The sequence below is a fragment of the Camarhynchus parvulus genome, chromosome 5, assembly GCF_901933205.1.
Source record: "Camarhynchus parvulus chromosome 5, STF_HiC, whole genome shotgun sequence".
NCBI classification, from domain to species: Eukaryota; Metazoa; Chordata; class Aves; order Passeriformes; family Thraupidae; genus Camarhynchus; species Camarhynchus parvulus.
Genome location: NC_044575.1, coordinates 5,916,798 through 5,930,032, shown reverse-complemented (window position 1 = coordinate 5,930,032; position 13,235 = coordinate 5,916,798). Strand labels below are relative to the sequence as shown.

Sequence of the window (13,235 nt, the reverse complement as noted above, 5' to 3'; positions counted from 1 at the left end):
CAGACAGCCTTAAGGAAAGCTGCAAGAAATTGCACATTTTTAAAAGTGGGGAAATGGGAGTCTGTTAAAAAAACAGACTGGAAGAGAGAAGTAAGGAATGAAGAGAGAAAGGAAGGAAGGAAGTGAGAAAGGAAGGAAGGAAGTGAGAAAGGAAGGAAGGAAGGAAGGAAGAAGGAAAGGGAAAGGGAAGCTTATGCTAATTGTCTGAGCTTTTAACCAGTCTTTGGGGATACTTCCCAGGGGCTTCAACAAGGTAGGAGAGAGTTCTTTCTGAGGTGGAGGATAACAACACACATACCAAGAAATAATACAAACTTAGAGTTGCTATGAAACATCACATAATTGTGCAGAAAAGAAGGTACTCTCAGCGTTAAGTAATAATTGCTACAACTTTGGTCTGCCATCTTTGTGTATTCTTATTTACAGTGGAAATACCTGTACATGGTCTAGCTTGGGAAAGGAAGCTGGGAAATAAGCACCTGCTGTTAGAGTCAGCTTTATGCCTGTGTTCATGTACAGCAGTAGGGAATGAAATACCTGTTGGACTTTTCTCAGCTGGAATGCGGGCACCTGTAGAGCTTTATTATCTTGCTCATTTTTAACTGGTAGGTGTCTTTTGAACACCCAAGTAACATAGCAGATCTAGGTGCTTAAGTTCCACAGCCATAACCACTTAAGTTCCCACAATATGTAAAATCCCCTGGTAGTCACAATGTATTTTTAAACACTTAAAAACAAGCCTTTCAAAACATTCTAGAGCTTGCTTCTACATTTTGGTGAACTTTTTTGCTACTAGACCACCTTGCCTAGGTGGTTGCATAGGGACTTTGCCACGATGGCCACTGCCCATTTGATGGTTGTATCATTGAAATGAAACCCCTTGGATCAGATGGGCTCAGTTCTTATAAAGAGTGGAGCAGTTTGCACATCTCAGTTATTAAATTGTGCTTGCTGACAGTCCCAGGAGAGAGGGCTAAGGCCTTGAATGAACATGGAAACTGTGCAACCTATTTATGATTGCCTTGTGTAGATGGAGATTTGGTACACTGAGGTGAGAAAATCTGTGCTGCTGTTTGCTGTAGCTTTTTTAGAATGTGGATAAACTCAAGATTCCAGCACCACACTCTGCAAGGTGCACAGAGTGAAAAAAAATTAATTTTAATGTGGAAAGCTCTTCTACTGTGTCAGCTAAACTGGAGATTTGGAATCCCACTGAGTACTTTGAAAGCTGTATGCACATATATTTATGTTGATTCTTTCATCTCTTTTCTCATTTTTAAATAATTGCATCCTGGGGTTGGAAGAATTATTTTACTAGTCCCTGCTTACTAGACCACATTTATATACAGTTACCAACTGGTGGCAATGGAGATACCACAGTTATTTTCCATTCTGAGTTACTGACATATTTCAGATATCACTTGGGGACAAAATATTTGAAGGGAATGCTAAATTTTAAAACCATTATAGCTACAAATGATGGAATTAGCATTTACTTATCAAGTAGCTCATTTCAGCTGTTATAAAAGCAGAGAAATGTAAGAGTAGGTAGTGCACTTTTGGGAGAGGTGTAGGTAGTATGAAAATATTTCTTTTGCTTTCCTTGTCAGGTAAAACTTAACAGTGCACATCTAAGCTCTGAGAAATGCCCATACAGTACAGCCCAGTAGAATTTGTCCCAACAAGTACATTTGAAGAGAACCTTTCTAAGCAAAGTCATTCATCTGCCTTTGATAAGTGTGTCAGACACCTTCAGGTGGGGATCACACTCAGTATTGCAAGGGCACAAGTACAAATTCTACTTTCATTAAACTGAAAAAATGCTGCTGAAATCAGAAGAGTTTGGGAGCTGCCCTTTTCAGGGAAGTACTGTGCAGTATGAAACTTGCCAAAAACTAATGGATTGTTTGCAGGAAATTGGAAGTTAAAGTGCATGAGTCAGTCTACTTCAAGGCTGAAGAGTTTCCACTGAACTTAAATAATGAATGCCAAAACCTAGAGACAGTACAAGCAGCTGCAGCGGTTTTCTTCAGTTGTTTTATCCAGGCACTGTAAGGGATTTTGTGTTTAGCAGAGTCCTCCTTGTCTTCTAGTTCATCAGGCTTTAAAAGTGTTACACATGTTGTTGTTACTGACATGGAAACCTTTGCACAAGAAGCTGCAACCCAAGAATTTTTATTTTTGCTTCAAAGCAGTTACTGTAGAGTACAGACTAGAATGTGCAGTTCCAGGGATTTCATCTGCAGGAAACAACTACGTACTTTTGTAATGACAACCAAAAAAAGGAGAGGATAATATTTTTCCTCAGAGGTGATACATGTTAGCTTTACACTTCTCAAAATATTCAGACCATTTACTTCCTGGTGTGTACAAGGATTTCAGTATACCTAATGAGATATATCAAACATTAGGTGAAAGACAGAATCATTCTCAATAATTTTGGTTTGTGGCAGATCTTATGCCCAGAGCATATTTGTTCAATAGACTACTTTTTACCAGGCTACTAAATGAATCTAGGAGGAGTGCAGGAAAGGAATGAGGTGTTTTTGTATATGCATCTGGCTTAGATTTCTTTAATTTGAATTAGTCATTTGATGTCTGTGCATGTAAAGAGTAGTCGAGGGTACGCATGGCTGCGCAGATTCTTTGTCCTGTTCTGTGCTTCTGTTCTCCAGTTCTCTCAATATTCTCAACATTTCTGAGTTGGAGAACCTCTGCATGCACCAGAGCTTTGGGACTCTGGGTCTCATCCTCATGAGAGATGCTCCAGGTTACTAAGCACCTTTGTGGCCCAGAACTGGGCACAGCACTCCAGGTGTGCAAATGCAGGTGCAGAGCTCTCCCCAGTGTCACAGCTCTGCACCATGCACAGCATCCACGCAGCTCTTCAGCTGTGGTGTGGACAAGAGTATGGGCATGAGGCTTTCAGAAAATCTGAGGATTTTGCTATATGAAATGCACATGTTGGCTAAATGCTTCTTGATGAGATTTAATCTGAGTAACCTTAACATTATTTAGAAAAGCAATTAGCTACTTTTTCAAATAGAGAACAGTCCCGAATCAGGAGGAGAAAAATATTTTGGTTTTGTTTTCTTCTTTTATCTCTTTTCAATTAGATGAGAACATGACTGAGGTTTTCAAAGACAGCTGTTGACTTTGATTGTGCTGAGTCTATATAGAAAGGTCTAGAAGAAGTCTAGAAATGTGCCCACTTAGAGGTGCCTCATAAATAATGGCTACAGACTTAGCTGTGTTCATTTACAAGCATGTAACTCCTTTTACCCCTCAGTTTAATCTGAAGCTCTTTCCTGGCATAATTTACCATACGGCCATGTGAATACTTGCTCAAAAGATGATGATCAGGTGGGAGTGAGATTGATCAACAAGTGTGGAACAAGGTGCAACTGCCCCTTTCAAAAGCAGTGGTCGTGGCACAGGTTCCTGCATTAGTTTGGGATGTTTAATTATTGTGTGCCTCAGTTTCCAGATGTGTGAAGTGGAGCGGTGACGGGGATTAAATCTGGAAGAACCTTTGAGCTTTCTCAATGAAAAATGTTAAGGGTTATTAAGTGTGAATGTGGTGAAAGGCTTAGCAGACAGGTGTGAATTAAAGAAATGGTTAGAAATCCAGTAATTTAGTTCTAGGTTTAATTGAAAGTTGTAATCCCAGCAATTGGTGCCAGTGTCTTCTAGGATTTAAATGCAGCGCAGTGGAGCGTGTAATTTAAGGCTTTACAGAACAGTATTAGTGCTTATATGTTTATCACTCAGCACGTGTTAGCATTATTCCTGTGGAATGCTCTTAATTAAAATCCAGGAGCTGCTTACAGTGCATTTGATGCTCGCTATCATGAACACTCAGTCGAGTTAGCAGCAAAATTAATTTAAATGTTACTATAAGACAGAAACAACACGGCACGGACATGCTGCTGTTGTCAAGGTAGAAAAAACAGGTTATTTTTTGACTCCAGCATTTACAGATTTTCAAAAGTGACAGTGGATTGGAGGGTGACAGTGCCACCTCTCCAATGACACTGGACAAAGCAACAGTCCATCAAATTTCTCTTCTTCCACAAAAGAATGCAAACCAATAAGTTATTTACAGAAAGTGTGTGAGAAGGTTTGTTACAAGAATGTAAACATCAGAAGGCTTCGAAAATCTTTAAAAAGCAGGGCGACATAAAGGAATGATTTTTCTGTCAGCTACGATACAATTGGCAGCGCTTTTGTAACCGGGGCTGTCACGATCGCACGGGAGGTTTTGGCAGCAGGTTCCTTGCTGATCAAATGGCTTCTGTTTTCATTTTTCAAATCCTAATATTAGCTCAAGTAGGAGGAAAGAGACTTTCAGTTGGGGCAGCAGAAAACAGGATGCTTTTGCAGCAAAATAGCCATTAGGGCAAGCCTAGTTTACACATTGTACTATAGTGTCTCAGGCCTCAAAGCCAGATTTGCTTTGGAAGAGTTACACCCGGAGAATCTCTTGATAAATAAGTGAAATCTGTTGCTCTGTTTATGAAGGGAAGGAGCACACACCAAAATAAGTGTTTTGTAACATAGTATTGCTTCTTTCTGAAATTTTGCATTGTTTTTTGGGGCCTGATGCCCGATAGATAGGGTTAATTGTTTCAGTGTGAGTAACCAAAGTTTTAAACATGAATTCTAACTTTTTGACCCCATTAATCATAAAACTGCCTGATCTTGCTTACTGTAACATTGCTTTTTCTTTTCAATTGATGAGTCATGAGCATATATTAAATACAATTTCTTTAAAAATAATTTTTAAAAGTCCTTCTTGCATCTTAAAATGATTTTGTAAGCCAAGAATTCAGTATATGTATGTCAGTACATATTGCAGTGGGCTTATGATATATTAGCTTCAATGGAAATTAGATCTAAATTAGAGTAGACTTTGAAAAAGGGCTGTGGGCACATGTTTTTGGGAGTGGCTGGAAGAACTTACTGTGGGGGAAGGTTCAGCCCTGTGTGTGCTCTACCTAAAAACCAGATAGGCTGATGTTTCTAGTTAAAGCAAGATGCAGAATTTAAAGCAAGGAACCGCTGAATATGAAAATTAATTTCTGTGTTTACACAAAAAGAAAAAAATCCAACTATGGTCTAATTCATTTTCTTTGCTTTCCTTTCCAAAAATATGTTTAGAAATTAAATAAAAAGCATTGAAGTATTTCAACAACCAGTTGGTTGTGGGGTTTTGGTTTTGTTTTGGATGTTTTTATTGTTTTGTTTTGGTTTGGTTTTTATAATGCCATTAAAACTTCTTTGGAGGATAACAACCCCCTTGAGGACCAAAGCCCTGCCCTGTTACAGCCAACGCTTACAGGGCTTTTTAACCCACTCTGTGCACAGAGAAATCAGGGAGCTGAGCAAAAACTGAACAGAGACCCACGACAAAATCTAATTATTTCTGTTGCTCGGTTGAAAACCAAGCGTGTTTTGAAGTCTGTGGCCTTTTGGAAGTGTAAGAATATTTAACTCCTGTGTGTCTGTTGTGCTGTAAGCCACGACTGGCTGCCCTTCTGTATCCCAGAGCTTCCCGGAGCTGAGGTGAGCCCCGGCACTGCTCCCCTGGGAGTGGCTGGCTGGGGAAACTGAGGCACAGAGCCATGGGCTGGCCTCTGGAGGACGGGGCACAAACACCTCCGGTGCTTCCTCTGCTCTTTGGACTTTGGGGATCACGGTGTTCTCCCTGCTGGCTCGCCCTCTTCCAGGTTGTTTTGTTCCTGCGCTGCTTTCACATTCTTCTCCCAGAGAGCCGCCACTTGTTAATTTATCTACAGATAAGACATTGTGTGTACAATTAGCAAAAGCCTTCTTTGGTCGTGTTCACCCTTATCCCTCCCCCCTGTTTTCCTCTAATTCCTGGTGACCCTTCTTTGACTTTTATTACCTTTTAAGAAGTGGCAGAATCAGGCCATTAAGTTGAAGTGAATTATGAAATACTTAACCCTCTTGTCTCCCCTCTGGAACACCAACCCCACACATACCAGTTACTCGTGGAGGGCTTTTTTTAATAGGAAAATTTGACGTCTGAGTGTTTGTATGTAGCCTGGATTGCAACATCCATAAGATACAAAAAGGATAAAACCAGAAACTGAATTTTCTCCCTGTCTGAATCCCTCGTGTCTCCACGACCTCTACTTTTACCATTTTAAAAATGAATTTTGGATAAAAAAATTAAAAAAAAAACCAAACCGCTGCGGGGTTCCACACTTTATTCAAGGAGTTAAAAGTCTGGAGCTGTGCTTGATGAGCCAGATGGTCTTCAACAGTAACATTGTTCATATTGTTTAGATTATCCTGTTGCAAGTACAGTGCCTCGTTTACCTTTTATGGAAGAAAGTGTGGAAAATTGACCACAGATGTAAGTAACCAAGAATGATGGCTGAGGCAATTCTTACCAGGCCTCCCTCTCTAACACGCCTGATCCTGCAGATAAAAATAAATAGAGAAATGTGAGGCAGCATGAGAAATATCTGGTGTTACCTATTTAAGTGTTTAATTTGAGCTCTGCGAGCTACTAAAATCTTTATTTTCTTAGACTGAGATTTCTTCATATTGAACTGGTTTCAGTCTTTTGGTGTAGGCAGCCTGAGTGTAGATTTTTATCCAGGTACTAAATAGCACATCATTATATATTTTTTTCCATTCTGGTCGAAAAAAAGGGTGTGGGAAGAAGCCAGCTACGCTGACCTCAAACACAGTTTATGGTCCAAAAATCTCCATGAGAAGATTGGTACCCTTTTTGTGCTGTAATGAGAGAGCACAAACTCCCCATTAATATTGATTTGATTGGTATCAGAAGCAAAGGCTGCACCAAATTAATTAGAGGTAGCTCATTGTTACTCCTGATAATGGGCTGTTGAATTAGTGAAGCATTTTACAAGTCAGTTTCAGATTGAAATAAACTTTTTTAGACAGGTATCTCTTTTGTGCAGTATCTGGAATTGGAAGGCTCAACAGAACAAAGGGAAAATGCTGCAAATGAAAGCAATAAAGCCCTGGTTTATAAAGTCCTTTTGTCTCCTATCACTTTTCTTTCTCTCCCTCATTTCCTTCCTCTTATTAGGAGCTGCTGTCAAAGTGCATTTACTTATGGCAAGTGGTTCCCTTGGGAGCCCCTGGGCTGGTGCTGCTGCATTTGCATGCAGGTGCTCTGTGGTGGGGCACAGCTCTGGCCTGGCCTCCTGGCCTCTCCCCTGCCCTGCAGTTGTGTAAACCTGGCCAGCCACTGAGACTTTCCTCTTTGCTCTTGCCTGCCTCGTGCTCTTCCACAGCTGGTAGATTCCTCTGACTGCGAAAGGCAACATCTTCCCTTGCTTGAACTAAGCTTTGATTGATCCAGGAAATTTTTTTTTTTTTTTGCCTGTACAGTGGTTTTGAATTTGGTTCTGCCTAGAAGCATAGACTATCAGATTCTCTTCCTAATATTGTTTAAAGACTTTTCAGAAATTGACAGGAAAAAATGTTTTACGGGGAGCAGAGAGGGCCTGGAGATTATGGTGAGAAATACACAGTCTAGGATGTAATGTAAAATCAGCAGTTAATTCTGGAAACAGATTTCTAAGGCAAAGTTCAAATGATCAGTCTAAGGTGCCACTAAATGGGATGAGAGAGAGTCAATAATAATTTTCATATTTTTAATACCTGCATTCAAAATATGATAAATTAGATTGGCAACATGGGGCACTGTTTTTCATCATTTACCTATCTGGTTCTGCTCCCTGTGGGATCTGGAAAACAAGATCCCTTGGGCATAGCAGCTCTGGCTCTATGCCTGCAGCTGTAGGGTGCAGAAGGGGGAAGCCGTGGGGAGCAAGTGGCTGGGGCAGCAGCAGAGTGGGAGATAGGAAAGGTGATAACAAACACAGGCCTTGGAAGGGGACAGCAGCGTTGAGGAGGTGACCAGCTTGAATCAGGACAGAGGGTGAGGGGAGGGGGATGTGCGTGAGAGGGATGATGTGGGGACTGAGCCTGTGCTGGGAGCCAGCAGCCTCTGAGCACTAATCCTGTTCTGCTCTGAGGCTGTGTGCAAATTCTCTTTCTATTTTTTTTTTCTCTATGTGTCTGTTCTCATACTCATGAAATAGTGATAATGGCCATTGTCTGCATCAAAGTGGTATCAGGAGGCTTAAAGTGCCATTGTAGTTCTGAAACAGCAGAGATGTGTTGACCTTCCTTTGGTCCCACAGTCGATAAACGCTTACCTCAGTGACAAATTAAGGGTTTGCTTTCTTCTTCCTGAGCTACCACAGCTATGAAAAGGGTTTGGACACCATCCTGTACTGCAGCAGACTTGTTAGCTTAATTGCAATTGGGCTGCACAAGTAACAAAGGGTAGGATTCGCCTGACATGCCCTGTAGTACTAATGAAAATGGAAACATTTGAAGAAAAACAGAAGCTTTCAGGTCCTGCCTTGGGATTAACTTGCTCACTGATGTAACGTTTTGCGGCCGACTTCTAAAACTGATCCAGATCTGTCAGGTCAGGTTTTGTGCTTGAGCTGATCATCCAGCAGGGAAACTTCACCTGTGTTTTAACTCATTCAGCCTAGAAATTATTTGAAAGATCAGCTGAAGTCTGAATGTTACAGAAAATCGTTTTATAAAGCAAGGCTTCCCAGGGATGAACATAGATTTCCATCTAAATAAAGCTGCCAGCACATGATTCACAAGACCCCAGAGATTTTCCATTTGATAAAGCAGAATTATTGATCTCTGTTAGTACTCTGGAGAGATGAGATGAAAAGGTTTTCATTGTCTGGGCGGGACCAGTCCAAGAGAGCAAAGAGGATAAACACCACTGTCACACAAACTCCCCAGACTCTGATGAGTGAGACACTTTGCTTTTGCTGTCTTGAAATATCCTACAGAGGGAAATGCTGAAGATACAGAGCTGCCAAGAATTTATCTGTGGAGATAGATTTTTACACTGTTATTCAGTGAAGGGACTCTGCTGAATTTTACAGGAAGTCAGGCAAAGAGTGCTTAATCAGTGGCAGCTCACCGCTACAATTCAGAGTTGGTCCCTCATGGTAAAGTCACATATCCATGGCTAGAGCAGCCCTGTGCTTCGCATGGGGCTGAATCACAAGGGAAGCAAATTATCTCTTTCAAGGCAGTGAGACCCTCCTCATAACCTTGCAAGTGTTGTGGTAAAGGTCAAATGGGCCATAGAAAATGCAGGTTTGTAAATCCAAAAGCCCCACTATTAATGCTTAGAGAAACTGGAAAGTCAGCTCTTTTGCTAGATCTCTTCAAAGCTTGAAGAGAACTTGTTGCTCTTGTATGAAGGCAAGTCTCATGGAGTGAAGCTGTGCTGCAGAGGGACTGTGAATACAGAGAGTGGTTTCTCAGCAGGACACAAGCCCAAAGCTGCAAAAAACATAATCTGATTTGTAGAGCAGACTAAAGCCTTCTAATGAACAGCCCTGTGCAAATATTCCATTTTTAAGTGGTGTACCCTATTACTCCTCGTTTCTCACAGATATGCCAGGAATTTCCTTTTTAACAAACAATGCCTGTCTTGGTGCAAGCCTGTTTCCATGACTAAAACTATGATGAGAGCATCAGCTTAGTATGGTTCCAGGAATAACCTACACATTCAGCTCTACTCTGCCAAGAACCCAGACACTGGTTATTGAGATGAATGGTTTTGGTTAATGTGCGCCACAAAGTAGGAAAAAAAGATGCCTCTATATTTTAGATAGATAATTATCAAGAAATTGTTTATAAAGAATAGTAATGTATGGTAGGGGAGCAGAAATATAAGCCTTGAACTTCCTATCCTGAAAATATAAATCACTGCAAGTTTTAAAGCACTTGCATGACTCATATGCAGAGGTCATAGACCAAATTTGCTGATGGAGGCAGGATGAAACAAATTCGGCTGCATTTTTATGATATTTTTCCTGCTGCTCTTAGCTTTTTATTTACCCAAAGTAATATAATTTTCCAGAGAAGTGTAACAGATCCAACATATGGAACTGCTATCCAGTTGAGTGCTTCGGTGCAGAACTGAATGGGAACAGTGGTGTGTCAATAAATAGCTTACTGCATGTCAGGCAAAGTAGTCTCTCAGGAACCATACTGCCAGCTTGGCAGGATTCTGGGAACAGACTCTCCACTGGAACTGGGCTAGTAATGCAGGCACTGAATAGGGCTCAGCCTAGAGGAAATCCAACTCCAGTAACATGAACTCTAAATGGAAGGCAGGGAGAGAGTAACAAGAAAGAGGCACTTGTTAATGTGCAGGTCTATAAATCAAGGGTTTTTTCCTCTTGCTCTAGCACAAACTTTGAGCCAATTCAGTGCATCCCTGAAAGTCAGTACTTTTTCCACTTGAGAAATAATGACATAAAAATGAGTAAGTTATTTGGTAAACAATTGTGTTGCCTATTGCTGAGTAATATTTTTGTGCCACAAGAGAAATCTGCAGGAGTTATGATTTAGGTCTGATCTGCTTACTGGGTTTATGCTGCTGAGATTCTGTTGACTTTGAGGTTGATTTGTCTTTTCAGGAGCATTGCTGATGTTCAGAATTTGATGCAGCATAGCTTAGAAAATGAGAGGAGAACTATTCCTGCATTCAGTTTAAAATGTCAGCACATAGCAAGTCAAGAAGTCTGGCTCCAGGTGAAGGTTTTAGACCTGAATGTGTCTTGATTTAATGGCAGGGAATGAGGCTGGCCTGTTAGGAGAGAGAGGCTGTACTATTGAGTGTTCCAAATGATCCAATTTTGTGTGCATGTATGGTATGGTTGTAGTAAAGATTTTGTTTATGGTACGAGGCATAAAAAAGTGTGTGTATTTATAGGTATAACATCATTCTCTTTCTCCTGTGTGTTTAGGGAAAAAGGCCATGGGCCTGCCTGTGTTGAGTAACACTTGGACCTTGCAAGGTGCATTGCAAGTAGCAGTAAGATTCTGGGAGAGCTGGAGTTTCTCAGGTTCTTGTCAATGCATTTTTTTGCCATATGTCAGTTATATTATAGGTGAACTGTGTCATATCAGTAGTATTTTATTTTTCAAGAGTCTAATTTTTTAGCATTTACCACCTAGATCTAGTTGGGATTGACCCTTATAAATTACTTTTGTCAGCATTCATGTTTTATTTGGGAAGGACACCGTTTTAATTTGCATGTATAAAAACATAACTCTGATATCTACCTTCTCCCTTTGCATCACACAGCCTGTGCTGGAATTCTTCTCTTTTGGATTTTAGCCCTGGTGGGTGGAGAGGAGAGGTTAAATGTCACCCATACCCTCAGTGCCACCCCTGAACCCCACGTGCCAGGCTCATGGCATCCTCTGGAGGGCAGGGGAAGGCACAAGGCAGTTTGGAGACACCCCTGTCCTCACTGCAATTACACCAATAGATGTTGGCACTGCCAGGGATCTCACCTGTAATTTCTTGGTAAATGAGCACTTTGTGTGACTCCCAGTTTATATGACTCTTGTTTCTGCTTATGTATAACATGCAAGGTCTGTCATCTTTTCTTCCATTTACATGATTCCTGGCATTTTAAATTCAGGTAGATTAGATTTAGACTTTTTGTAATGAATCTGCATCATTTTGTGTTCTGCTTGCTCCTGAAATAGCCTGGGGGAACCTGATAGACACAATTTATGTGTATCATTTAGAGGCATAAGAAAGCATCTGATTGATTTAGTCTTTCTTTTGTTAGCTCTTTCCTATCATTCTAATCATCATTTTACTGTAGCATTACACGATTGAGGAAGGTATGGGTTTTCAAGGGCAGGATGCTTCCATATTTAGAAGTGGTGATGCTTAAAAGAAAATGGCTTGGAGGTCTTTAGAGCAGATTCTCTGGTAGCTCATATTGTATATGGTATACAGTGGTATAGCTCATATTGTAGTTTGCAAGGTAGAAAGATGCCTGGCATTTATTTCACCAACAGTATTTTAATTAATTCATGTTTTGTATTATTTCCTGAGTTCAGCAGAAGATGCAGTGGGGAGGATGCTTCTGTGCAGCCCTGAGCTCTGCTGTGCACAGCTGTTGGTGTGAAGGCAGAGCTGGGTGCTGCTGCTGCAGCGCATTTCCCATGGCAAAGGGGAAAAGGGACTGATAGGATCTGACAGTGTTTGTTTCTGTGCTGCTGGGATGCTTGGAGTCTTCCACGTGGCTTTTAGTCACTTTTACACAGAGCAGGGCAAAGGAGACAGAAGCATTAAGGACCTGACCCTGTAATTTTCCAATTGGAATCAATCAGTGTAAACAGTAAGGCAAATTCTCTTCTGCTATCAGTCAGTGCTCTTCTGTTGGCTTTGGTAAGGCTGTGCCCATTTGCAGTAGCTGAGAATTAAGCAGTTGCTCTCCTCCCACCCTTTCTGATGACTTAACATCATTTTTGAAACATAAAAGTCCTGTTTCAGGTCTGGGTTGTTGGCTTATGTGTTTAAATGGAAGGCTTGTCAGTTCTCATGTGACCAGCACTCTGAAGAAGATCCACGAGTGAGGTTAGGTAAAACTGTGGTTTTTTTCCCTTACTACTATCTGGATTTTCTCAGAACCTAGATAATTTTATCCCATTTGCAGCAAACATGCAGGTAACTTTAGAATCCTGCATCTGTATTGTTTCTAGGGAAGCAAAATAAAATTACAAATGACAGTAATTGACATTACATGCTTTAATTGAATTTCCTCCTCTGTGAACCAAAACCTTTTAACCAAGTATTGCAGTGCTATTTCTGTATTTATTTGTTACATGGGTTAATGTGCTATGTGGCAGATCCAGTATTTATCCATTTTCACAAATTAAGCTATCAGTGTCATGTTGCCTTTGAATTGTTTCCTGTATTGATGGCCAAAACGGCTTGAATAAGACTTTAGTTCTGCCTGGCTATATTTCTGTTTTTACAAAGCTGAAAATTGCAGGGTTGAAAATGAGCCCTTAGGAACAGTTTGGGAAACTCTAGGCCCAAAGCATCTTCCCAATGTGCTGGGTTTTCTCCCTGCAGTGACCTCTGCTAAGGGGAGGGACAAGTGCACAGGCTTTTTGAAAGGTGTTGTTATATTACAGGAATTAGAAATCAAGCCCTGCTTGAGTTTATGTTTGTGGCAAGTGAAAATGAACTATGGAAAGGAGGAGTAGAAATTCCTCTACTGGGTCTCCAAGCTGTGTACTTCAGACCTGCTGAAGTTTTCCACTTCTTGCCATGTTATAATACCCTCTGAGGAAAGAGCTCTGCT

At 40.8% G+C, this 13,235-nt stretch overlaps 1 protein-coding gene across 2 annotated transcripts in view; it reads left to right on the top strand.

The window, feature by feature from the left end:
- PARVA (parvin alpha) overlaps nt 1-13,235 on the top strand; it is a 62,723-nt gene that overhangs the window by 14,540 nt on the left and 34,948 nt on the right. Inside the window, exon 1 of one of the 2 annotated variants that reach the window (XM_030948745.1) lies at nt 10,345-10,384. The exons of the other annotated variant lie outside the window; for it this stretch is intronic. Within the exon in view, the coding sequence (XP_030804605.1) occupies nt 10,381-10,384 (4 nt within the window). The 5' untranslated portion in view covers nt 10,345-10,380. Of the gene's footprint in view, nt 1-10,344; nt 10,385-13,235 lie in introns of those variants that run through there. 2 annotated transcript variants of the gene reach the window in all.